At 39.9% G+C, this 27,927-nt stretch overlaps 1 protein-coding gene across 1 annotated transcript; it reads left to right on the plus strand.

Moving 5' to 3' along the window:
- On the plus strand, positions 1-27,927 carry PPM1F (protein phosphatase, Mg2+/Mn2+ dependent 1F). Its single transcript, XM_051634475.1, has 7 exons — positions 1-256; positions 10,725-10,855; positions 14,981-15,180; positions 15,801-15,989; positions 17,125-17,268; positions 18,305-18,398; positions 19,490-27,927. The coding sequence occupies exons 1-7, from the start codon at positions 81-83 to the stop codon at positions 19,861-19,863; spliced, it is 1,308 nt and encodes a 435-aa protein (XP_051490435.1). The 5' UTR covers positions 1-80; the 3' UTR covers positions 19,864-27,927.

A 27,927-nucleotide genomic window follows, 5' to 3' on the forward strand; every position in this document is an offset into this window, starting at 1 on the left:
CGCTGCCGCCCGGGCCTCTGCTCCCGCGGGGCGAGGCGGCGGCACAGGCGGGCAGCGCGCCCCAGCGCGGCGCCGCCGCCATGGCGCTGGGAGTGCAGGCGTCCGGGGCTCCCCTCAGCTCTTTCCTCAAGGACTTCCCATCTCCCCTGGGCCCGGGGGAGCCGCTGCCCTGGAGCTCCGCGGGGTGCGGCGCCCTCAGCAAGGCCGAGGTGCCGGGCGCGCTGGCGGACCGGGCAAGGAGCCTCCTGGACGGCAGGTGAGCGCGGCGGGCGGGCGAGGGGCTCCGGTCGGCCTCCCCTCGGGGCGGCGCCGCGCTGGCGGCGGGCGGGCGAGGGGCGGCTGGGGGGGCCGGGCCGCGTCCCCCCCCGCTCCGCTCCCCTCCCCTCCGGCGCGGGAGCAGGTGCAGACGCGGGAGGCCCTTCCCTCTCCTCAGGAGCTGCCCCCGGCGCGGCCCGCGGGCCTGCCCGGCCCTGCGCTGCGGGCCGCGCTGGGGCACAGCCGCTTGGCGCCTCCCGGGGACTTTCAGCTTCTTTTTTAAATAAATGTTTCCTCCCCCTGAATTGTTTTCGTGGATGTCCTCCCGAAAGCTGGGCTTTTACTAGCCCGCTGCTGTCACAAGGCCCTCTGCTGAGCTCGGTGCTTTTATAGCAATGTTTGTGCGCGCTCAGAAACATTTCTCTCCCACTCTTGGTGCACGAGAGATTAAATTACAGCCCTGCAATTAGCCCGATAGAGCGATTCTTGTGGTAAAGTGCCAATAGTTTGAATTCAGGGCCCTGAGGGCACCTGTGTGGATCTACTTGTAAGTCCGGGGAGGGAGGGAGGCAGGGAGCTGCAGCCTGCCTTGCAGGGCTGTCAGGCGTAAGAGTCAAGCGAGCTAGAAAAGTATTCAGCTTCCCAGCCCTCTTGAGTTGACCTGGTGAGTAGGACCTGCTTGTGGGTTTCTCAAGTTAATGTTTTCTCAAAACTTCAAGAGCGTAGTCGTAACACCGCTGGAAGGCACATCCCTTCCTTCAGTGATGTTTCTGTCATCCTCCGATTTCAGGAGACACATCTTGCAGCCTTCATTCTTACCGATTTAGATTTCCTTTTCAGTGCTGCTAAGAATTCGGATGTGATTTGCTTGTTTTGGCAAGTTAGTGCTTCACCAAGAACAATTTGTCTTGCTCTAGCCTCTTGTCTCCTGATGCTCTTCTTTCTTCATGTCTGCTTCCTGAAGCACTTCAGCAGTTGGGCCTGCTTGTTCTAGGTTCTGTCAAGTTCCTACCACAATCTGCTTCATCAAAGTGTTTGTTACTGTAAGAGTCAAGAACAGGGTTTGTGGATGGTCTAAAAAAAAAATATCTCAGTGGAGAGCTGAGTTTGTGCTGTGGTACCAGGGATAACTAGTGAAGACAAGGAGTTAAGGGAGACTAGTTCTGTTTAGGTATATGCTGAACATGACCTAATTACTAGAGGAATTTAATAAAAAGGTAGAAAACAGGGTTTATGCCAGGTGAGTTTATGAACACTGAATAGATTTTTTTGCTGTTGTTGTCAAAAGTGCATAAATATGGGTGTATGTTTATGGGTGTATGTATGTATACTATAGCATATAGTGATTTTTCCATACTTTAATTGCCTTTAAAAAATCAAGTTACTTTTGTGCTTTATATTATGTCGTGCTCCTGGACATATCATCATTCATTTAAATGGTGTTCCTAAACCTAAAGATGAGAAATGCATGCAAAAAATTAGGTTTTTATGCTATAAGTGAAAAAGACCCAGGTGATCATTGCAATACTTAGCTGTGCTTGACTAAATTGCTCTTGAACATAACACAGCTGTTGCATTCCAAAAAGAGATTGCAAATTCATCATGTTCACTGAATCTTTGAACTCTCTGGAGCAAGAGTAGTTCTGGATGAGTGCTTTAAAGAACAGAGTGATGCTGGTCCTGAAGAAATACTCAGCATATGGCAACCCATCTGCCACATGGGCCAGGGTGATGTTTTCTGAAATTGTTTTAGAGAGGAAGGTACGAAGCTGTATTGATACAGGATAGGTTCTTCAAACTGTAGTGATTTTTAAAACAGCATTTCTGAACTACATATCTGATAATGTTCTTTTGTTCTCTAATGGGCATATTAAAAAGTGCAAGCAGAAAAAGAGTGCTGTTTTGCAGTGCTTTCATCTCACCTGTCACTTCTGGTGTTTACACAGAAAGGAGCCTGCCCTGTCAGAAGCAGCATTTTTCACATACCTGCCCTGCAGCCAGTTCTGATTAGAAAGCCTTCTCTGTGGAGCTTCTTAAGTCCTGAGCTGGCCAAAAAAAAAAAAAAAAAAGGGAATGAAAAGATGGCTAAAGAAAGCAAGGCAGAATAGAAGCACTGCAATCCACTTATTTATGCTTCTTTTCACAAAATATACTTGGAAAATGGAGATACAGAAAGAGTTTTTAAAAATTCTTGTGGTTGCCTGCAAGCAAATTGGTGAAACAAACTTGTGTGAAGCTGTGTACTTGGGCGCAGTGCAGCATCCCCCAAGTGTTAGATGTATGGTTCCCAGCAGACTTACAGCTCAGTTTTGGACTCCCATGATGAAGAGAAATCTCATTTTGCAATTGTACAAAGGGTCCAGTTTCCTATTGGGTAGGTTAAGGTCTTGCTTGTGGAGGTAAAGACTGAAAGAGCCCATGGTTAAGACAGGAATCTAGTATTTTGAAAATGCAGGCCCTCTTCTCATAATCCATGAAATTAAGGACCAAATCCAAAGTCTCTGGCTATGTGAGAAAGAGCCAAATGTTATGCTTTCTTTCCCATGTTCCTATGTCTGCTCGTGCAGATCAACTCAAAATGCAGTTTTTAAGGTTAAATAAACTTTTTAATTGATCTGAACCCCTAAAATCCTCAATAAAATAGATGAAGGAATGTAAAGATATACGAGAAAGAGGAATGCTAAGGGTCTTATGAAAAGGAAAAATAAGGGGAGGGATGACACTTGGAAGGCATGGAAATGTTTGTGTAAAAGTTATTGAAGATGCATAAGTGATGCCAGATTAGGAAGTGAGTTCACGAGAAGTCACTGTAGCTTGGATCCAGTGATCTGCTGTTGCAGGTTATCACGGTAGCATCCCTGCCAGGCAGATGGCAGCTCAGCAGAAGGTCTGCATGTTCAAATATTACAGTGTCAACCAGGTTTAATGAAGATTATGAGGTTGTTATTAGTTATACCTTGCTGACTTCTGGCATTGATGATTGTTCTGTGTTTCCTCAGTTTGAGACTTCTTTAACATTCCAGCATCACAGAGTGTATTTTACATGATGATTAGTAATGATGAAGGATTTGTCTATAGATCAAAGTGTTATTGGGAATTGAGTTTGGCACATAGTTCTGTAGTTCTGTTTCTTATTTCTGTGTTGCCAGATACTTAATTCACACCCACACAGATGTGTAGTTCATGCCTTGAGGGGCCCAGGCTGATAAAGGTCCAGCAATATCCTTGGCTTATGAGACAACATATGGTGATGTTTAGCTTGTCCTTCCAGTTGGTTGGAGGCATAAACCTTTGTGTCTTTGCAAGGAGAAATATTCTTTTTCCACCACCCATCAGGAATAACAATTGTTAGGTCCCACATAGAGTTTCTGAATGCTGTTGCTTCTTTAAGGCTGCGCACATCTTGTACATGGAAGCAGTTGGGTCTCTCAGGCTAACCCCCATGAATGCCTTTACTAATCTAAAATCAATTATTTGAACAGTCTTCTGCAAATGCAGCCAGCCTGGCCAAGTACTAGCTAAGACTGCCAACCACTTTCACTTCCTGACAGGACTTAAATCTCTAATCCAGTGAAGCTTTGTAGAAGTTTCTAGTTTGAATAATTAATTTAAATCAATGGAGCTGCCTGCCTTGCAGGCTTCTGAAGAATTGGGCAGGCTTAAGCAATTTTGTTTTGCAGAATTTTAGTTAAGATACACTTTTGAGTACGATCTATGTGTTCCAACAATCTGTGGAAACGGGCCAGTGTGAGTGGGGAGTCCCTTAGTTATTTCCAAAGTTTTAGAAACGAACCTGAAGTTTTACTAGCTTATGCTGAAGCAGAATGTGAGATTAAATCAGACCCCCAAGTACAGAAATTTCTCCTTTCCCTTGACAGGGGATGAAATTTGTATGACCATCCTGTGACATTGCCAAAGAACAATGTGAAATTCCAGCAGCCTTCCTGTTTGAGGGGATTTACTTCAGTAACAGTTGTGAGACTTGGGCTTCCTGTTCTGCCCCCTCCCAAACGAATCACCGTGTGTCATCTCTCTGTTGCCTCAGCATCCTGTTTTGCATCTTTGTGCTTTACACTGTTATGCTTACACCCATTATGTGCCCCTGGCTTCTCTGTTTTCAGCATGTCCCTGCTTTTAGGCGAGTTAATTCAGCAATTCTGATATTTTGATGTTTTAATGTAATGTAAGCGTGAAGATGAGGAACATGTATCTTGCCTCTGGTTTACTCAATCTCTTCTTGAAACTCCTCATAGTCCTTTCCTCTGTGAAAACTATTAATAACCCTGTCTATCATGATCTCAGCTTTTAATAAATCTCCTACAATTTAGTTCCTTATTCTTAATTTCTACCATTTAGTGTATGCTAGTGTAATGCACTAATAATTCCCATTGCTAGGAACATGTTTACAGTGTCATTACTTAAGAAGGTGAATTTCATCTGTGGTTACCTGTGAGCAAACTTTCTAGTTTTCATGGGAGCAGTTGTGCTTGGTAGTGAAACCAAGCAGAGGGTTAGCAGAAATAGCCTACTCCCTCAGGAACACCAGTGTTCCCACTGGTTTATGATTAATAATGTTAGAATTGGAAGCCTTGATAAAGGTAATGCTCAAGAGGAATGTGGCTTCTACTGTTTACTGGTTAATTTAGCAAATGGTTAATGAATTGGCTCTGGTAATTTTTGGATGGTAGTCAAAACTAGCTTGTTTTCTTGTTGTGTGTGGTTTGTCCACTGCTGCTTCTGAAGCTGATGGCAGGACAATATACAGCTGGAGAGAAATGAAGTGCAGCTCATGCTGTACCTGTGTTTGGATAATTAAGTTTTTAGCAGTTCTCACCTGCCTCCAACAGTATTTGGAGGCTGCACAAACTGTTCTTTTTGTGATCAGCAAATTGCTTTTCAGAATACATTTCTTAATCTAAAACTGCCAGGACCCTTTCCCAGTTACGAGGGAAGTTTTGGGGAAAAAAATCACTTTACCTTTTAAAATGTGTGGGTACACCTACAATACAAGAGAGAAAAAAACTTGATGAAATGCTGAAAAAAGATCAAATCTAGAATGAGGAGGGAACTTTTAGGGCTTGATTGTTGGTTTTAAAATCAGTTTCTTTAGTTCTACTTGGAAAACTGAAATTGTCTTTCCCTAGAATGTGCATATTTTGCTCTCATAATCTGTGTGAAACACCCTGTTTGTTGCTTTTTGAGTTGGACGTCAAGATAAGAAATACTCAATTTGAAACCACAGGTTTAGGGCTTAACTTAAAAGTGGCTTTTGTAGAATTAAGCCTCTTCTGTTCTGCCGTGTGGTTTTTCTTCCTGCTGAGAATGAAATGGAAGTAACACATGACTCTCCGTTGCACATTTTCTGTAAAAACTGTTTGATGATGTCTGAAGGGCCTCAACAGGTGGATTCTGGATTCTAAGGCTGCTGCTTTTGATAGTTTCAAAAGAAAATCTGGAAAAAAACCTGCTGCACGTAAAGGAGAAAGCATGAAAGATTGAAATTCTGTGTGGCATTGTTTATATATTTGCTTTGATTCTATCTTGCTCGTATATTTGTAAAGACCTGATGTCATTAACACAACAACTTCCTCTGCATTGTAAGATGTCATATATTCTCTCTTCAATGGATATATATTTGTACTTTTCTGGTCACCATCACCCTGGGAACTCTGTGTGCTGCTGTAATAAATACTACTGCTTAGAGCCACTTGAGTGGAATAATTTTGTAGTTGATTATAAGCATAAAAAAGGGGGTGGGACATAAAAGTAGCAGATTGGGGAGAAAATACAAGCAGCTTTTGTTTATGAGGAAACTTGTGACCTGCTGTGATTTTGGCAGTATGAGAGGATCTTTCACTTAGTAGAGAACTGCTGGCATTTGCAGATCTGCACTAACACTTTGCTGATACAGCTGTAGCATGCTAGAAGCACACACTGAGTCCACAGTGACAAACTTTGCTTTACTGGCAAAGCTGAACTGTATGTCACCTTGTGTTACAGAGCCCAGGGAGCAAAGAAATGCACTAATATTATCTCCTCTCTGATGCAGGTCAGCTGCAGCTCATTTAGGCTAGAAGCTTTTGCTAGCAGGTATAGCATCTCTTTGTTTCACAAAATAGGCATATACCTTTATACATACACACGCACTCTGAGAGGAGAAGAGGATGGTACAGTGGTGCTCTGACCTGCAACACGACTGCCTCCTTGTTGCCATGACTTTGGTAATAATATTTAGAAAAAACATTATATAACTTTTTTTCTTTAAAGGTGACAAGTAATCAACAATTTGGCCTATACAGTCAGTAGTATCTTGTGCTTCTCTTTATACAAAGATTTCCTCACAGTACTGTGGGAGAATGTGTGTGTTTGGGGTGGAGAGATGTGAATTATTTTCCTTCAAAAAATAGTAGATAAAAATTCAGAAGGCTGTGTGTAAACACTAGGTGTTTGGTGTGTCCTAGCAAGGCTTTGTACTGCTCTCCACCAGGTTACACAGAGCTTGCTCCTCTCTACTGAGAGCACTGAAGAGCAGCTGTTCAGAGTCTGCCATCTGCTGCTCTGCTCTGCTTTCTCAAAGCTGCTGCAAGCTGTGGGCACAGCAAAACAGAAACTCTGTCATCTGTTTTCAAGCCTTTGAAAAAAGTGTCATCACAGTTGAGGCTCTGGACAAGATGTGGTGGCCTGACCTTTGATGCTCTGGATGCTTCCCCCTTGCCTACAAAGCTGTTAACTAGAGACTTCTGAATATACCCTTTTAAACTGGAGGGGAAGAAGAGGTGGGGGTGTCTTTGAACTGGTGACTTTCTTGCAACACTTACTGCAAGTGTACTGCAGATTTAATGACCCAAATAAACCAAGAAGGGATCTTACTAGGGTTTCTGCTTTCTGAAGGAGCTTGTGCTTATTGTCTTTTCTTTCTGAAGGCTAACATATAAGGAGTCAGTAACATCAATGATTGATCTGGTATATATCAATGCCCTGGGGCTGTGCTGGCAAGACAGCTGGTCTTCTAAAGTGAAGCAAAATAGAAAACTAAATTGTATTGCAGAAGAGAGACAAGGTGAACAAGAAGAGAACTGAGTTCTGTTCTGTAGCTCATGCCAAATCTAAAGTTTGCAAAATATCATAATTGCTTTCTACTTCCGTGTGTGACACTATTTTGGCCCACAGGTATGTGTATCAACAGAAGCTTTGCATAGCTCCTGTTAACAATGCTTTGTGTCCAGTAGTCAGGAATCTTTCTAGGAGGAGGATGGCATATTAATTTAACTATGTTCTTTATTAGCATAAGTGTTGCTTTACTCTTTAACTTATCACTCTTATCTATACTCAAGTTTTTTAAATTAGGTTTGTTATTTACCATGAAGTGGCTGGAGCCACTGGCTGATCTGGCTTCAGCTGGTGGTGAAGCTGCAATGCTTCATCTGCACTGTTACAACTTGCATTAATTCTTTTAAAATATTTTCTATTGTGGTCAAAACACACCCTTTTTGTTAGCAAAGAAGTAGCCTGTAGGAAAGAAATTCTTTTTACTACTAACCTGTGTAAACTGAGGCTAGGTAATTACTGTTGCATGTGTCATAGAAATGGGGCTGACACATTTCTTTTAAGACTGAAGAGAAGGTAACATTCTTTCCATATAATATACACGACCAGCTTCCCTCTTCTTCCCAACACAGTTGTTTTCCCACTTAGGAAACAGCTACAGTATTTCTTCTGATTCACAAAGATTAAATTATGCTTGGTTCAGCCTGTCAGCGGGTGTCTTGGGCTTCTTTGAAAGGAAGATTTTAACAATAAGTGACATTCTTCTTTGCTTACAGAAAAGGTTTGAAGTCTGTTATGGTAACTGCAGTGGGCTTCTACTTTTACACTGGTTGCCATAGGTACTGTGCCTGCTTCCAGATACTCTAGCCAAGTGAGACCTTGTAGCTCTCAACTAAAGAAGCAGTTCTTCTTTAATTATCTATTTTGTTAACTCTTGAAGTCTCTGATTTAGAAGATGACATTAGAACCAGTAAAAATCTACACTGAATAGATGATGTCGTTGTCTTAGACCTCCATTTACGTGAGCTCAAATAAAAAGCAACCTTACCAATATGGTAGTACAAGGATTAAGAGCAGTACAAGTAATCAACAGATATGTTCTGTTTGGAGCTGAGATTGAACTAAATAGGTAAGTTAAATTTACAGGCTTTTATTTTATCTTTTGTTAATGTGTCAGAATCAACTACTCAGTGTTGTTTTTTCTGGCTACATAAAACCATTTTTCTATAGTTTTGCAAAGCTGTGGAGAAGGAGGAAATGCATAGGAAGCAAAGCTCAATGAAGCCTATCAGTACTGAGGAATTCTGAATTTCCTTTTTAGGAACCGGGTGGCAACTGGAAAAAGTTGAAGGATGTGACATAATAACTTGTAAACCTTTTCTTTGTTACAGGCATCCTGTAAACAGAGGTTCATGCAAGAGCTGTGAATTACAGCACTTAGTATATTGGCTTTTTTTAATCCTTTTTGTGGACTCAGTTCAGCAAGCCAGGGCTCTGGAAAGTAGAGGTCTAGGAAGTTTAAAATCAAAGCATGAAGCCTTCTTCTGATGCTGAGCTGGAAACCCAAGCTAGATTTGAATATTTCCTTCAGCATAGCAGAGAAATTCTGAAGATGACTGAAGGTGTGGCTTTCACTGTGCGTTTAAATGCGTAACTATTTAACTTAACATTTTTTGTCTCTGTTCTTGAAACCGAAGCCTACCTTAGTTAAAGCTTCTGACTTTCAGCAGCATCAGCTACACATCTGACATTATTTGTGTAGCTTGTATTTTCTTATTCCTTTCTTTGCCACCTATACACACAAAACCAGGAAGCAGTATTTTTTTGGGGGGGGATAGATGGGGATTTGCCATATCTGTTTTACATATGTTCTTGCCTGACCCTTTAAAAGGATTATAAGCAAGCATTGTTGCTATTAACTTGAACAGGAAGGGAACTGACTGCTCTAAACATATTAGCCTTAAAAAAGAAATAAAAAGCCAGTTTCTGACTTCCCTTGATGTGATATGGCTGCAGCCAGCACTGAAAGGGCTGCAAACATGTTGCCATCTATTTGAAGTACCAAAGTGACTCATTAAAGTAGGCCATCACAGCTACAGAATGCCTAGCATAAAACACACTTCTGTTCTCAGCCTGCTGACTAACACAATGCTTTCTGTTTGCTGCCACAGGAGGTACTCGTTCATGGCTGTGAGGATATGACAAGGCCTCTCTTTCAGAAACACAATGGCAAATGCATTTCAGCTTTTTGTCAACCCCACGATCTTCCCCTCCCCACTCTTCTGTAGGCACAAAACCAGTTATCTCTGTCGAACCTCTGCAGAGGCCAGTTGCTTCCACCATTTCTTACTCTGTAGCCAACCAATTTTATGCAAATGTTTCCTGGCAAAACAAAGCTTTGTCCTTGACTTGCTGCTGGTGCCTTGATTTGTTATTTGCTTTGGTTGTATAACTTGATACTTTGTGGGTATCAAACACTCCAAGAACAACCGATAAAATGCTTTTTATGGACATCTATGCTTACTCTTTGTGCACTTAGAAAATGTCTGGAATGTGTGTTATGTACTGTAATTGTTAGTGCCTGCCATGGGAGTATAGTGAATTTAAAAGAGTTATTTTCTAGTAGCCCCATTTTAAAATTGGATAGGGCTTATTTATTTACAGACTCAAAAGCAGTACAGCAAGGGTGTGCTTCCTGTAAAGCAGTTAGCTTGCATAAAGCATTGAGTAAAAAGGAGACAGTGTCTAGATCATGAAGCATTGTTGTCTTCTAGATGGTTACCTAAAAGCTTCAGCTGAATTACATGTCATGGAGACTTTTCCTAGCCTGTTCTCCAGTGTCACCTCTTTGTGCCTTCTTCCTGGATGATTTCTTTGGGGAACTTCAGGAGAAACTGAGTGTTAAAGGGGCTGTAGGTTAGTACTTGGCATCACTTTTCTTGTAGAGGGAAGGGAACTACTGTCTTAAGTAACCTTTTTGGAGATTTGTGTTTACCACAGTGCAGAGATCCTGGTAAGTGTCTGTGGTGAGACACAAGTGAGAAGGGTTGTGTAGTAAGTAGAAACAAAATGTTTGCATTTGGAGGTTACAATTGAAGGTACCAGTTTCCATCCAAGAGCTCAAGAGAAGGAGGTACCATCTGCAGCTGGAGTGTGAGGCAAAAGTTTGAAAACATGATTCATACGCTTCTTCCTCTTTGCATTCTTGAGAAAGCAGTTGTCTAACTGAAGATCTTACTGAAGATTTGTATGAATAAATATTGAACATATGGTTTCTTCTTCTAGTTTACTAATGAAGTTGGAATTTCAGATTGTGTATAATGCTTTCTGATTGTGAGGCCACCAGCCATAATCAGTGGGGTTGTAGCTCAATTGAAACTAATGCAGTCTGTTTTGCTTTCCCTTCCTTTTCTTACCAGCAGAGGTGTTCCACCACTTCTTGCAGCATCCTTGATCCACGCTGCAGTTGATGAAGTCCTCCAAACTGACCTGACTGAATTTAAGCAGCAAAATGTGGAAACAGTGGGAGAAGGAGATGAGGAAAGTTTCACCTGTAAGTATACTTTTTACCTTCTGTGGTTTTCCAAGAGGCTGTCTGTTGGAAAGCTTCAGGGTTTTGAAATGTTTCCCAGAACATTTGGTGAGGCTGTCTGGCAAGCAGCAATGAACAGGACTTTATTTGCTCCTGCTGGGTATCTGTGGGATGAAAAGTAGCTATGCTAGTTTTGTGGACAAGATGCAAATGTGGTGTCTGGAGTTCCGGATTGGTCATATAGGTTGGCATTCAGGAAAGGGAAAAGAGCCTCCCTTCTCAAAAAGAATTAAAGACTGTGTCCACTGTGCTTCCTGAACTGAACTGGTTGATAACTTTTCCTCATCAGATAATGTCACTTAAATTGAACTGGATCAGTTTCTATCTTAAGCTGATTACCTCTTGTATTTTTATGTGCCCTTTTCTCTTTGGTAGACTGACCTTAGCTAATTACTCCTATATCTTGGCATTGGCATCTTCACAGTTGCTCTTGTGCAGCCACACCGACACCTTAAATTCATCCCTCTAATCCATCTTGCTTTTGTCTGTTCTTGGGAACCAGCTTTTGGGACCTGTGGCTCTTCCACAACCTGAACATCTTGAAACTCCAGATCTTTCTCTTGGCAAGTTTCTCAGTACTCTCTCTTCATCGATGATTTGTTCTCTTCCCACCCTCCCCTATGAAGATGGGATGCTGAGGGCTGAAGAACCCAGTGTATGTGTCTTTTGTCCAGTACCTGCATTTTCTCCTATCTGAGCAAATTGGAGAGACAGACCGTGGTGACTGAGCCTTATGTAACAGATGGTCCTATTGCATTTACATGCTGCAGTGTTTAACATCAGACTTCACCAAACCTTCAATCCTAGTGCCAAGAATTTAAATGGAGCAGGATGCAGGCAGAGTCAAAGATAAAAATGAAGGAGAGGTGTCTTAGGCAAACTAGTCTATCCTGTAAGGGGAAATGCCCTTCCATTTCCCTGGGATGATTTGAAAGGCGGTTCAGTGTGCCCGAGAGGATGTGTCTCCAAGCAGAGCTCTGGTAATAGCAAGGCTACAACGCTTTCCAGAAGACTATTCCAGTATTCACCTGCAAGTCTGAAATGGCAGGAGGGAGAACATGTTCAATTAAGACTTGCTGCACCCTGAATATTTCATCCCTTGCCTTAGTGTTTGTAGCCTTCCTATGTCTGGAGAGATGTAGTGAGTCTGCAGCACTTTGCATGGGAGGACTTGGCTTTGTATCAGCTTGGCTGGAGTCTAAACAACCAGTTTGTGAGTGCATTCCCCAGGTCTTCAGGGATTCCCACGGGTGCCTCTTGCAGTCTCTTTGAGCTCAGTCTCCCCAGAGGGCCCTATTTCTGTGCTCCCTCTTCTGTTGTGTCTGTTTGTCTGTGAGCAACCATGCAGACTTCCCTGCAGCTAACCTAATCTGCAGCTAACTCTGCCTGAGATGAGCTGGCAAATAAGAGTTTTGGAGGACTAGATCTCTGCAGTTGTAATTAATAAGGAAGTACAGGCAGCAGTGCTAGAACGTGGCTTTGTGCAGGGGAAGCTGAAGGAGGGCAAGGTTCTGATCTCCATAAGCAGAAGCTCTAATTTATGTTTGCAGCAGTGGCTGCAAGACGAGTGGTAAGATATACCATTGTTGAAAGTGATATAAAAGCATCTTTCTTATTGTCTCCCTTACATCAGAGAGAATTGTACCTTACTATGTTGTGACTTTTTGCTCCAGTGGTGTATCTTTATTTGCTATCACTCAACCTACATAGGAAAATAAGGATTAACATATTGTAACCCACATATGATAATTATGTAGGTTTTCAGCACAAGTAATTCACAAAGCAGCTGGAAATTGGTCATCAGAGCATCTTGCAGTCACTCTGCTGGGGACTCTTCATTGAATTGCATTGTCTTTGGAGTGAACTGTGGCAGTATGTAAGATGTGAACTGCTATGTACTTGCGAGTCTGGGATTATAATTTCTAGTTCAGGGTCTTATTAAAGTCTTGGGCCCACACACCTTTAGTTAGTGAACCTGAACACCTAAGACATTATAATGTTTAGAAAAAGTGAGTAATTAAGAACTTGATAGGACAGGGACGTTTTCTTGGTCACAAGCATCTAATGCCCCTGGAGTCCTGTGTGTTTACATTATAGTGGTGGCACTTGTACAATCATTCATTCGGCTCTTTGACTCTCAAGGTCATAAAGATAAGGATTGGAGTCTGCTTTTAAGTTAGCGCAGAAAAAGTCAGAAAATTTTTGGATGAGTTCCATCTTGGACTAGTTCAGGTTCTCTCTCACTACTCCTTGTTGACAAATGCCCTAGAACCTTCCCTGTTCTGATGGTTGAAGCCTTCTTCTATTTCCATCTTATATATTCCTGTCTGTTTTATGTTCGTTCTTGTGTCCCCATTGTCATTTAGATCAAATTGCTATTTACTGTTCCCCTATCAAATGTTATGGAAATCTGCTTACTCTTCAGGTACTTAGATTGCCCACATGCAAGGAATATCTAATTTATCTGCATGTTTGGACTGTACCTTTTCCCTCTATGTTGTAATTGCTATTACATCATTTGAACTGTACAACTAGGAAGAAAGATGTGCCTTGTGCCACAGCACAATACAGACTCTGCAACAATAACTCTCTGGCAAAAAAGCATTCTTGGAACGAAACAAGTGATTATATAAAAGAAGGTGTGTACTTGTGCCTGTATGAGCACCACTCTTTGCTGTGGTATCCTGCAGAAGAATTTCTGGTATTAAGGTACTAAATTCTATATCAGATTTTACAGCAGTGTGTGTCCAAGTCAGTATTGGTCAAGACATTCACAAATATGTAAACTAACAGCTGTAGACAGGGCTGCCTAAGATGCTGTCCTATTTAATTATATTTTTATGTGGGACCACTTAATATTCAAAGGTTTTAATATCTTGCCCATTCACACCTGCATACTGAGGAAACCAAAAGTAGTTCTGGTTAATGTGTTGTGGCTGCTAATCAAAGATCTGTTAAGTTCAAGCTTTTGATTCTCCAGGCCCAGAGATGCATCTGGAGCTGGCCATCCAGTGTTGCTGAGAAAAAGAAACGCTTGATAACCAGGACTTATGAAAACAAATTGTGAGGCAGGAGTCAGGATAAAACAGAAATAGGAAAGATAGTTCGTGTGCTGCAGTTCTTTAGGAAACACATTAGTGACCAGCAAATTATTTTTGCTCTACTTGATGATCTTTTCAGTGCTTTTAAAGTTAGTTGGTTTAGCATTGAGGCAGGGTTATTACTCAAATAACAAAACTTTAAATTATTACCTATTCTGAGAGAAACTGCATTACAAAGCTAGACACAATGCCAAATACCAAACCATTCAGTCTGTTGAACAATAAGTTTGGATTAATTGATCTTTGGGACCTATCCAGAAAAGGATTTGAGTGTCTGGCTGGAGCTTTTCACACTATGCTCAGCGGGTGTTTACAGTTCTGCTCTGTAATGACAAAGCAGGGAAGTGGCGGAAGTGTTCTTCTGTCCCTCTAGCTCCTACAACCGTGTGTATTTAGAAAGATAAAGACAACAGCTTAAAATTCTAATCTGTTCAGCTCAACTATGAGTTGAGCTATTGACCTCAGCAAAACATTCTCAGACTTCCTTGTTGTTTCAGTGGAAGTGGTTCAGTAGGACATAACCTCACTCAAAGCCAGGCTAATGCTTTTTCAACCCTTGTATCTAAGACAACAGTAATCTCTTATCTTGAAGGCTTTTCTGCTCACTTGATTTTTTTATTATTTATTTTTTCTTCAGGATGCGCTCCTATCACTATGTCTTGTGCATTTTACTTACATCATAGTAACACTTTCGCCTTATGCCAGGCTGATTTTTGGGTCTTTGTTATGATTTTTGTAATGTAATCACCTATTGGATAAGCCTGGGTTTTGAAGGAGAGCTAGTGAGTAAAGCTGCTGCTCTCGTCCTTAATACTACATTGTTTTCCATTGCAACTTTCTTACCATGTTATTCTCGGGAGCCTGTTTTAATTCTTGCAGAGCTTGTAAAGGCAGAGTGCTGAATGTAGCTCCAAGACAGGCCAAAAGACAGAGTAACATAGGAAAATGGGGCACACAATTTACTGTTTTGTTTTTGTGCTGCCAGTGCTGGATGGAGAGTCTTTGCAGCGCTGCTTCTTTAACAAGCTTCGGGATGTTTGCTCTGAGTGGCAGAAGCAGTTGCCACCACTGAGACCACTGGAACGTTTCCTGCTCGTTTCCATCCACGCCATCCGTAACACTCGACGGAAGATGGAGGATCGCCACGTTCTGCTCCCAGAGTTCAATCAGCTCTTTGGTTTATCAGTAAGTCTGGATAAAATCAGGGAGGCCAGTTTGTTAGCTTTGCAGCATTCCTGCAAGCACAATGACCTAGTGATGGATGATCTGTGAAACGGTAAGAATTTGTTGGCACCAGTTATTTATCATGTCTGTGCTGGAGCCAGGACTTACTGACTCAGTTTGCTAGGGGCTAACTACTGCACTGATAAAGAAGGGTCTTGTGACCTTGGGTTTCATGTCCTAAGTGATACAGGGATGTGGGGAGTTCACCTAGTGTTACATTGCTGTCGTGCTTGTGACTGAGATAACTCATATACTAAGAGAATAGGGAAGCACAGCAGTTGTACGAGTGCTGATTAATGAAGCTGCAGTGGGAGAACATAACCAGCTGTCTGCTCTTTCAATTCCAGAGTATTTTCAAGGATATTAAATGACTAACAGCAAACAAAGAAAAGTAATTCCCCTGCAAAGTACCTATTTTATGCATTTTGCACATGGCTACACTGACTTAAATTGCCCTTACTTATGCAACATTGTATGGAAGAAAGCCCAGAATAAAGAGCCTTTGCTTACTGGTACCGGTTTATGAGCTGTTTCGTTTTTGAACACGAGTATGTCTTCCTGTCTCTCCCTCCCTGCACAAGGATGACATTGATCGTGCTTACTTTGCGGTATTTGATGGCCATGGTGGAGTGGATGCTGCCAATTATTCAGCAACCCATTTACATGTAAATGTTGGGCTACACCAAGAGATTGTTAAGAACCCAGCTGAGGCCTTGAAATGCTCTTTCCAGAAGACAGACAAAATGTTTCTTTTGAAAGCCAAAAGAGAGGTGAGTGGGTAGAGAGCCATTCAGTTGTATTTCAGTAAAACTGAGAACTGTTGGATAACATGGTATTATCCAGAAAATTCTGGCAGTACAGTTTCTTTGAATCACTGACTTCTTCATTAAATTATGCTACATGTAAAGGTTTTCTTTGATCAGATTTTTTTTTTTTTGAGGAAAAGCAAAATGACAGTGCTTGCAAGTTCAAGATGAGTGATTGAAAAGAAGTGTTAAGTGATTTAAATGATCCTGACATACCAATTATTTGAGAGAACACTCTTCTGCCTCTTGCCTAAATTAGGCAACCTCCAGATGTTCTGTTGTCCTACCTTTTACCTGAGAAGTTTTTCTTTTCCTGATAATTCAGTCACTATCTTTCCCTCTCTTGTCCCACCATTAATGTCAGCTGGTTGCAAGATGAAAAATGTATTCCATTATTTAAATCAGACTTGTTGATCAGCTTTGAATGATGAACATTCTTTTTTCAAATCTACAAAATGGGAGGATGCTTTATTTACAGTTTAATGAGAACTCTTTTATTATAACAGTAACTGAATATGGAAGTATTCATTGTTAAATCTTAATTTCTGTCAATGAGGTACAAAAGAGGACCCAGCATCTTCATGAGGTCTGAGTCTCACTAGCCTCTACAGAGAATCTAGGACAGTCAAGTTCCTTCCTTCCTTCTTTGATACCCTCATTTAAATACCAAAGAATAAGGTGATTTATGTGGAGCAAAATGTCTGTAGTTTCTAGTGGTGGAGTGGAGAATGTGAAGGGGAGTGGGGAGACCTGTGTCTGTTTGTGAAATGTTTGTGCTACTGAAATTCAGATCTGCATTCTTTTCTGTGTGTCTTTGTGTTTTGAAGAATAAAGATCTTTGTCTCCTAGGTCAGTTTTGAAGTTAATAGCAGAGAAAGAACATCATAACCAGGGCATATTAGCCGTGTCATGTTAGAATATATAGATAGCTTATTTCAAGTCTGTCTGATCTCTTGCACCTTTATTTCAAGTACCTCAATTACAATTGGCAGGTCTGCTCTGCTGCATCAAAGTGTGATTAAGCCTAGGTTTGCAGTATTGTTGTGTAACCCAGTAGGTCTTGTTGCATATTCCCCTAACATACCTGTTTCTTCTGCAGAAGCTGCGGAGTGGAACAACAGGTGTATCTGCATTGATTGTAGGGAACAAGCTGCACATAGCATGGCTAGGGGACTCACAAGTAATGCTCGTGCAGCAAGGAAAAGCTGTGACATTAATGGAACCTCACAAACCAGAAAGAGAAGTAAGTCTGACTTGTTTGTTGTCTTTTTTTTCTCCCGTGCATTGTCAGAATCTGTCTAGAAGCCTTTAGGAATCAACCCTTCTTCAGAGCTTGGTGCTTTACCTGTTTACATATATTGTATGGTAGGATTTAGAGATTTGACAGTTTCTTTTTTTTCATCCACTCCTGTGATATGAGATTCTCCTTATTGAGAAGGTGATTCCAACAACTATGCTCCCTTGAAAGTACTGATGGTGCTGGTAGTCCTGACTTCAGTTGCTTCTCAGACTCTCTTTTCAAAATTGTTAGTAATTGAAGACTTTTCAAAGGATTTTTTGTATGTGTAAATTTAAAATGGCTTGTTATAAATTGACTTATTTGTTTAAGATTAATAGCTATTTAAAATGTTTAGCATAATGCAAGTCTTTCATAATCACAGAATCCTAGGGATTGGAAGGGACCTCGAGAGATCATCTAGTCCAAAATATGCTGTACTGTCATTCAAAAGCTAGTTATAATCTACTAACCTAACTGGCTTAAAATGTATTTAATTTTCTATAGATTTTAAGTAGCCAGGTGTTTTATTACATGAAATTGGATGTAGATCTTGCAAGTTTGGATAGCATTGCATGAATATTTGTAATAACTGAGTAGTTAAAGGGGCATCAATGCAAATACTATTTTTACATAGTCTAGTTATTTTGTATTTCATTCTAAATTTTTATACATTTACCCAATTGCTGTATGGGATGGGAAGAAGTAGCAAGAAAGGGTACTCATCCATATGGGAAAGAACATGATACAAAAAGTTAAGAATTCTGGGTTTTTGTGGAGAAGCCATGGTATGGTTGGGAAATAGGTGGGTTGTTTCCAGTAAGCTGAAGCGCATGTTTTCAAGCTAGATTCTAATATGTGGGTTTGCGATATTCACAGTATAAATACAGAAGCTGAAGCAGCTCTTGGGTTTGGGTTTTGTCTTTTTTTCCCTCTTTAACTGCATACCAACAAGGTCAGCAAGTCAGGCTTTCAGTGTCAGTTGTATCCTACTGTTTTTCAGGATGAGAGAGCACGTATTGAGTCTCTGGGTGGTTGTGTAACCTATATGGACTGCTGGCGGGTTAATGGTACCTTGGCTGTTTCCAGAGCAATTGGTAAGATAAACCACCAGAATTAGTGTAGTTCTGATTAAATTTGTTTTAAACACAGCACCTGAGACTGTAAATGTGTATTGTAAACAATGTTTTGCTCAGCATTGACCAAACATTAAACCACTTTCTGCCATAAGGCTAACTCACAGCTGTGTAAATATAATCTTACTGGGTTTACCATAAGCATAGAATACTGTTTGATTTTACAGACTAGCCATGGCAGTCCTAATTCTTTATACTTCTAAGTCTCTTGCTTCTTGTAATTGTCTTTGCTGTGGTGTTCTACAGTAGCTTAACAGAGTATTTAATCTGTAAAACTGGAGGAAGTAATAAATGTTCATCTACCCTTCTTTATGTCTTTGTGTTTGTTTTGTGGGGGTTTTTGTCCACTGTAATGTTACTATATCTTTCTCCTGTCTGCAGTTCTTAAGTCAGATCACTGCATCCTCCTTCAAATCATACATATCCAGCAATTTTTGGCATTTTAATTGTAGTATTCCAGAATTTTATTAAATGAGCTTACTTTGCTTACTTGCCAATTAGGACAAAAAGAGAAAAAAACCCTGGTCAAGTACAGTAGATAACTGTGATGTATGAGTAGAAGTTATTTGGATCAATAGCAACCAATGTTTAGTAAGTATTTCCACATGAAACTGATTAACTTAACACAATGAGCAGAGTCTCATGACATTGTCCTTTATATCTGGATAGCTAAGAAGTCTTATTTTCATAGCATTCTGAAGGCTGTACAAGAGACACATCTGCATAATGAAAGCCTGACTATTTCCTTGCACAAATACATTTCGGAGAGAAAAAACTTTGATAGAATTTCTTTAGTTTCCCTGCAAAATGAGGAAAGCTTGAATTAGAGTAACGCCTTGGAAACCCACTGGATTTAGGTAGGTTCCAAATGTTCTTTAAGGAACAAAAGGCTTCCATGCTTACTCCATAGCTTTTCACTGCCCTTGTCCTGTAGCAGGTGCCTCTGGAATACGATCTGGCTGCCCTTGAGGACAGTAAAAGCAATTAGTGGGTGAAGAAGTAACTGTTTGCATTTGAAGTAATAAATGGCTTGTTTTGATTGTTTCTCTTAGGTGACATGTGTCAGAAACCCTACATCTCTGGAGATGCAGATGGAGATTCATTTGAGCTGACTGGTTCTGAAGACTACTTGCTCTTAGCCTGTGATGGTTTCTTTGATGCTGTCAAGCCATATGAGGTGGTAGACTTGGTCCTAGATCACTTAATGCAGACCAGAGGAGTGGGTCTTAAAGCAGCAGAAAGACTGGTGGCTGCTGCGAAGGAAAATGGATCCAGTGATAACATCACTGTTCTGGTGGTGTTCTTGAGGGATCCTCAGGACATCTTGGCAGACTGTCTCAGGGACCCTAAGAGCCTTGGGGCTGGTGATGATACTCGGAGCTCACCCTTTAATTTCCTCAGCTGTGAGGCAGCAGCCACACAGTGACAAAATCTGGTTAATCCACAATGTTCAAGTAAGTTCACATAAGGAACTGCTTTCCAATGAAGAAGCCTCTAATACAATAGGCAAAACCTGTCAGGAAAAAAATGACAAATGGCCTTTAAGAGAAAGGCAAAACTTCTTTTACTGAGTTCCCATTTGTCTCTTCCTTCTCCCTTCAAAAAAATACTGAGCAGATGTGAAGATTTGTACAGCTATTTTGTCTCTGGGAGCAGACTTGTGTGTTCCAGGGCTGCTGGTCATGTCCCTCTGCCCTGGAAGTGGTAAGAAACTATAATATGTATAAGCTAATGGGTGAGAATACCCGTTTGTGAATTCTGAGTGAAGATTTAAATTAGTGCTTAAAATGCTCTATGTTGTATTTAATTGTGATGTTTCTTTGGAGACTGGGAGGAGAGAAGCTGTCACCATCACAGAAAAGCTTGTTACTGTGTGTGGTCTGTAGGAACAGGCTTGGTGTGCAAGAGAGTGGGTGACAACATTATGCTGTGTAAGTTGCTTTTGTTTTGTACCAAAGATGATATTACAGGAGTGATGCAGCCTCTTGATTCAAACAGAGGCATTTAATTTTTTGTGTATGGAGAGGAGAAAATAAAACAATGCACCAGAAAAAGAGCAAGAAATCTTAACTAGAAATATCCCAGGCATATATATTATTATATTATGATATATTATTATATTATGATATTATTATATAATATCAGCTGCTTTCTGGGATGTTCTGGTTTATAAACTGGAATACAATATTTAACTGCACTTGGTTATTTCTCCCTAACAAACACACTTTATTAGCTGTTTGGCAACCTGAAAAGAAAGGATCCTTATTGTTGTATTTGAGAGAGATCTTTCCAGGATGGGTGCTCTAGCAGTTAAATATGCTTTGTTTCTGCCACTTTTTTGTATACAATAACAAATGAGAATTTTATTTTTATTCTAAATGTTTATTTGTTTATTTACTGAACTTTACAGCTGGTGGTATTATTTGCAGTGTTACTTTATTCTGTTGTGGTTTTTATTTAAATTAGAATTTAAAAGTGACTGTGTCTTTATTACCTGGTTTTAAAAACTGACTACCCTCAAGTGCCTTAAATATTTCACCCAAGGATTGCTGGCTTCCTATCATATTCTGGTGAGCCAGATTATGGTGTTTTTTAAATGTCACTTTTTTTATTTCATTAATACTCATGTTTAATGCACTTAAATGCTTTATTTTTGTGGATTATTTTAGTGGGAACTACATTTCAAGAAAACATCTCCATTGTTGCCAAATCTTGTGGCTTGTATTAAAAGCTTCACAATACTTACTGTGACCTACCCTTTGCCCCAAGCAAAAAAACTCTAGTTAGTTAATTATAAAGTAACAATCTGAGTCATCATTAATTTAAAAGCAAATACAATTCTGACCTTCACAAGAAAATGTAATAACACAAACTAGAAACATTTTAGTAATTGTTTTTGATTTATTGATGGTTAATTTGGCCACACTTCATGAACTTTTTGGGTCTAGATAATTTTCTAAGGAGATATGAAGCTAAGATGAGGATGAAATAATCTTAATGAATGTGTATATTGTTGTGTGACTTTTGTATCCATTGCATGCTAGAGCCTCTGGTTGTGTTTTGTCTTGCCTTGCTAGCCTGGCTAGCAGGACTCAACAAGATCTGAAGGCTCAGTGGTAAATATGTTAGTAATTTCTGTATCTACACAAGAAGTGCTTTACATCTGGCAGCAAGACTGTATGCCCACTTTGGAAGCACATGGCATTGCAATATGTCAGTCTGTGGATTGTAATGTGTTGAGCATTATTGTCACTTAGGGAGGAAATTTTAAGTAAAAGAATTGAGATGGCTAAAATGAAGAACAGAGCATCACTCTTCATGTCCACAGTGTCTCTGGAAGGTTAGCTAGTGTGTGGCAATGCAGTTACCCCAGCAGCTTGAGTTTTTGGCTGGGTTACTGTGGGCAATCGTGTAGTTCAACATAGGACAACTCCTCAGTGAGCTGCCATCTTATTACACAGCAACTCAGTGACCTCCTTGTTTAGCTATGGAACAACAGGAGCTTTTCCTCTGAGAAGGCTGCAAGCGCTTTTTCACCCTGCAGTTTGCTGTTCTCAAATATTTGGGGAAGGCTTTCTGTGATGGCAGCCTGGTAGGGTAGGTGTTAATTTTTGTAGTAAACCTGTTTCAATGAAGAAAGCCTTGAGTAGTGATCCGTTTGGATTTACCATCTCCTCTCTCTTTGATTTCTAATCCAGATATTCGGTGCAGTGCTAAATTCTGATGACCACTAGTGCCTCTTGATGTCTTGGAAATGGTTCTCATTATTAGTATAATAAGAATCATCCAGAATTGTTTTATTTCACTGCTATCTGAGGTTTATCAGGAGAGGGGGAAGGAAGGGACATGTGAAATGTTGGTAAGTATGGTTTAGTTTCTGAAAGTTGCCAAATTTCCTGAAACATAGAGGGAACTGAACAAGTAAGATTATTTTAATGATCCTTTTATTTAAGCCTTTTTGGGGCAAATTTGCATTCTAGAGGAAACAAATACTGAAGTCTTTCAATGGATACTTACAGATAAGTGAGAATTCATTAAAATATCCTTTTTTATGGGAACTAAGTGAAGTGGGCCTTTAGAAAGCTGTCTGTGGTAATAAAAAATTTAATTCTCATGCTCTGCTCTAGGGAAGACATTGTGTATTCTGAGAAGCTATTTCCTTATGTAGATGTTTTCCTTCTGAGTGACCCTAATGCCTCATTTTTTTGGAGATGTAAGTGGATAGGAATAGTCTTTGGGAACTTTCTCTGATTTTCAGATGCTGTATAATTCTGGTCAGGTCTATAGAGTTGTAACAGGGTCATAAATGACAGGTTGTATCTTCTCAGTGTATTAAGTAAGTTTTTTTATCTTTTGAAACTGGAAAACCAACATTTCAGTTTGATATTAAATCAGTAATGAAAGTATAACACAGGATGCAAGTATGGATTTTGGAAGGGCAGTTCTAAAAATCTATTGCAAATCATCATCAGGATAGCCTTATCTCCAATTTTTGTTTCACTTGTGACTTTGGTATCAGTTTTAGAAGCCATCAGCTATACTGCATAATACTGTTACAAGAAGTGTCACTTGTTTGGGTGGTGAAGAAAGAGGGGAAGGAGATCTAGGAGAAGGTATAAATTTGAAGTAAATGGTCCAAAATATGGAATGGTGCTATGTTATTAATTTACAGTACTAATCTGCTACATTAGCTTGTATTATCTTTCCTTTTAAAACTTGTTTGATTTCTGGTGTTGGCTGATCTGTTTTCCTTCCCTCCTTTAGTTAAAAATAATGTCATTTCAGTGGGAGAATGCACTTGCATCTCTGGGCCTTCCCAGTGTCATCTACCATACACTGTCACTTGTCCACCAATGTCACATTGACTGTGACAAACAATGGCCTGTTTCCTTGTTGTTATTATGATGGGCCTGCAGCAAAACCAATTTTCAAGTCTAGCCAAAATCTTGGAAGCTGTAGAGGTTATCTGAAGGATTCCAGATAAACGTTCAGTGAAAAAAGAAAGTATTTTCATATTTTACTAGACTCCAGATGAATGTCTGTTGCTGCATTTTAGCACCCAGCATCAGAAAAAATTGCTCCTTAGAGAAGCCTGCATTTTTAAACCAGAGCATGCTGAAATTCTTGTATTGTGCTTGATTGAAAACTAGCTTTAGTCATCCTGCTTAGTAGGTATTCAACATCTCTTTTGCTTCTGGGTAATTCATGCTTTTGCCTTTCTTATAATTTCCTACCGTCCCCTTTCTGACAAAGAAACATACCTGAGTGAAGTATTCTGGGTCTGACATAGAGAAGATTACAATTTTACAAATTACATTTGTTGGAGGGTGAGTTTGATTTTGGGGTTTTTTTTTTGGAATCCAGAGGAAAATGTATAGAACAAAGGGAGATAAAGTCCACCCTCTGAGTAATGGAGGAGTGAAAGAGAGAGACAGGAATGCATCTAAGTATTATTAATACCTATTTTAAAAAGGAAGTGGGCTAGGAAATAGAGCTACAAATGTCAATTATTTCATATGAAATACCAACGCTTGAAAGAATTAGAAACATACCCATTAAAAAGGCAAAACTCATATATGGTAACTCTGTCTTCAAACAGCCAAGGAAGGAATCACAGTAAAAGTATCTGAGGTGACTTACTGTGACCCCTCCACACTATATTGGAAGCTAATGCTGGTAAATGGATTTTTCTAAACACCTTTATGTGTAAGGTGGTGCTAAGAGGGAGCATTCAGTATATGCAGTTACTGGTCACTGTGCAACTGCTGCCATGAGTAAATGCCATGAAGTGTGTTAATGAGTCGATGCGGCTGGGGAGCCCTCCTAAGATGAGTAATTGGGCATAGAGTGGTTGCAGCAGAGTTGGCAATTGAATAGTGTTAATCACTGTGATGACTTTAATAGCATTTAATAGACACTTATCTGAATTCAAAGTCGGATGAAATATTGCTCTTTTTAAAAGCATTTCCATTGCTTTCTGTCATGAAAAGCCACTAGAATTGCCATTTTTTTGTTGGATACTGGGAAAAGTGCTTCTCTTGCATTCTTAATTCTGGAGATGAGTTGGCTTGCTGCACTGGAAAACCAGTTTTCAGTTTGTGGCTTAAAGCAGCTGTTTGGGGTTGAAAATTCCCTCCTAGGCAATCCTTTAAAAACTAAAAGGTGCTTCCAAAAGAAGTGGCTGAGGAATATATGTGTTTCTAAATGACATTGCTTGAAAGGTAAGCAAAACCCCTCAATCTTTAAAGGGCATAGACAGCTGAGCTTCTTCAAGTAGAAATTAAGATTGCAGCTCCACTCTTTGTGTGAGACTGTTGGTGAAATTCCTTGTGTTGTTGTGGGTGCAGGTGCTTAGTGCACAGCTCCAGACGTGGTCTATTTCTGTTCTTACAGTACTGAAGTATCAAGCAAATGCTTTAGGGAGAAGGTGGGGGGATGTTAGCCACAACAGAGCAGATTGCAGATGATTCATATATAATTTAGCTCTAGTTGAGCCTGAATTAAATTTCCCTGCTTAGCTCTATTACTGTCCCTTTTAGAACTGGCCTTGTGCTGTCAGAAAAAAAATCTTACTAGGAAGTAATGGTCCATTCCCTCCTTTTGAGGAGCAAACAATTCTTGATGGAGAAAATGTCATTCAGGAAGGGTTGGAGAGGAAGAAAAATGAGCTTTCAAATTAGTGTAGAACTAATCCCAATCTAGGCTAAGTTATGTATTCTCTTTAAACACTTGTATTTTAATAGTTGTGTTGGAAAGCAATAGGGCTTCTGCCAAAATAGACAGCACCAAAACCAAGTGGATAGTCCTCCCTGATTTCCCAAATCAAGCCACAAAAACAGCCAGCCCTGTTGAGTATTTGTTTTGCAGCATTGACAGCTCTAAGAGCTAAGCCAGTCACTTCCTGCATGTTTTGGTAATTTTAATATATTTATTGGATTTTACTTTAGATTAAAATGATTTCTATTTGTATCAGTCATGTCAGCTGAAAAGTAATCAAATGGAGACATGAGGGAGGGACTGGACCTGAACACCTGTCTGTCGTATACAGTTCTTAAAGTATTACCTTAAAATTATCTTGTGGGCTCTTGTGATAACCTTATCTCTGAACAGAATAAGAAACCAAAATCTTAAGAGTATCACACCTTTTATCTTGGTGTGACCCATCAGAGCCAGAACACTCCCCAGTCTTCCCCACAAGCTGTTCAATGCTGCTAGTTTAACGTGTTTTCCAAGCTGTGCGTGCTGCTGCTGGTGCACACAAAAATAAACAAAAGACAGCTGTGTTTGCAGCATAGAAAATTTAGCAAGATGCAGCTTTTGTCAAACAGAAGAGAACAAAATCAATAGGAAAAGAAATGTTTTCAAGCTTCTTGGAATGCAAACAATGGAATTAAAAAAAAAAACAACGCAACCTAGAAGCCTTGGCAGTGCACTGTCAACTTAATACCACTGTTTTAAGCAAATTAATTTGGCTGCTTTGTAATGTCTGCTTTATTTTGTTAACAAACTCCTCTCAATCAGGGTTTCATGTCTTGTTGATACGTGCTTTTTAGTCTGAAGAGAAAAGAGAAATGTAACTTTCTAAGGAGCTGAATGTATCTGGGCTCTGTGATTAGTTAGATTTTGATTATTTAATTGTCTCTGAATGGTTAAGCCTGATTACTAATTTCCAGGAGCTGTTAATATAGCAAGTACTGATGTTATTAGTGATTAAATGGTTCTGGATTTCCATGAAGAAAAAGAAGGGATTTCATCGGTCTTTCCTGATGTAATGGATCACTTCCGAAAGTTTATAATAATTTCTGTGGCAAAACTTCAGCCACATGGAAGGTTTGTTGCTTAGGCAAATGGAACTGGAAGGTGTGACCATCGCTCCCTGCACGAACTATTCACTCTTTTATCTGAGGTTCCTTTTGGATGTCTAAGGATAAAGAGGTAATAGCTGGGAAACCAGAGAGATCCCATAGAGACCTTCTCAGGGCAGTTAGATACTATGACTTCTCTTTCATGTTGCCCTTTCTAATTTTGTTAAAAGGCATTCTGCTTAATATTGGATGAATATTGCTGCTTTATTTTGGTTTTTCTTTTGTTTGTTTGTTTCTTTCAGTGTGCTTAATAATGGCAAGCTATTTGTTTTGTTGGGGGTTAAAAATGTATACTGGCAAAAAAAGAGGCCACTATAAAGCTTTAAGTACTTTTAATTTACTTAACTACTTTTGAAAGTGAGTCCAGCTCTATCTCCTGCAGATTTTCTTCCCAATTTTCTTTTTCTTCTTTTATGTCCTCTTATATTGCCAGCCCCCCACCCCAAAATGCTACTTCTTGAACTGTAAACTCCATTGGCTGCTAAGTCATTTTAGTTGCCACTTTATAATTTTGGTTTCATCTGTGTTCATAGTGATTGAGGTCCAATCTTTGGAGACCTGCAACACCCAGAGTGTAGAAGGTACTGTGTCAGCTAGGAAGATAAGAGACTGCTACAACTGTTGTGACTTTGGCATTGACCAGTATTGAATGTGTAAGAAGAAAATCCTGTTAACTTGCAGGTTATTCCATAGGAATACTTAAGCTTATTTCAGGTAACAGTAGCTCTCATCCTGAATACGGGACTTCAGAAATATTCTTGTCTCGGTATTTCCTTGTGTTTTCAGACATTTGCACTGTTTAGAGTGGAGGAAAAAAGCTTTCTAACTCTCTTCACCTCTTCAGTTCTCGCTCTTTCTAGCCCTAGTTGACCAGACAGGTTGTAACTGGAGCACACCACATGGCTCATCAGCCTCTCAGTCAGTGTAACTCTTCAGTGTCTGCTCTGTAGGATAACTTCAATCCTGTGCTTATTTAGTGGTAAGTTAGACCTCTGTAACTACTCCTGCTGACTTAAAAATGTGTGTTATTATCAGTATTAAAATAGTACAAGAGTGAACTGTTGCTTTAGGCACATTTCTTGCCACTGTGTTGGCTAATGAACCTTGAATGAAAGTAAGAGGGCCAGTGAATTTGAAATAGGAGCTGTTAGCCAAGTGTTGTAGAATCGTAGTCCTTATTTATTTTATATGCTAATCTGCACTTGTGACCCTGAGCAGAAAAGCTGCAGTACAGCAGGTTTTATAAGCTGTGGCTTAACCAGTTATCTAGTATCTTAAAACTCTTATTTAAGCTGACTGGTTTTGTGCACAGGTCCAAAACCTGTTGTCATTGATCATTAAATGCTATGCATATTGTACATTCATTTACATGGATTGTTCTAATAGTGCTTGTGTGTATTATGCTACATTGCCATATTTTATATATATATATATGTATGTATTGCATGAGGTTTAATTGTTGGGGTTTTTGTATTGTCACTTTTGTATTCACACAGTGCCTCATGTATCTATTTGCATATTGCAAGAAGTTGTTTCAAAGCAGTGATTGGAATCAGGTGGGGATAAGAACTCTCCACTGTAGGATCTGATGTTTCTGAAGTATTAATAAAATAAAGTGATTTGAA

Source organism: Apus apus, chromosome 16, assembly GCF_020740795.1.
Source record: "Apus apus isolate bApuApu2 chromosome 16, bApuApu2.pri.cur, whole genome shotgun sequence".
NCBI classification, from domain to species: domain Eukaryota; kingdom Metazoa; phylum Chordata; class Aves; order Apodiformes; family Apodidae; genus Apus; species Apus apus.

Coding starts and splice junctions, on each gene's coding strand:
- PPM1F (XM_051634475.1), top strand. CDS start 81: ATGGCGCTGGGAGTGCAGGCGTCCGGGGCTCCCCTCAGCTCTTTCCTC. Junction 257..10,724: donor AGGAGCCTCCTGGACGGCAG/GTGAGCGCGGCG, acceptor TCTTACCAGCAG/AGGTGTTCCACCACTTCTTG. Junction 17,269..18,304: donor CTCACAAACCAGAAAGAGAA/GTAAGTCTGACT, acceptor ACTGTTTTTCAG/GATGAGAGAGCACGTATTGA.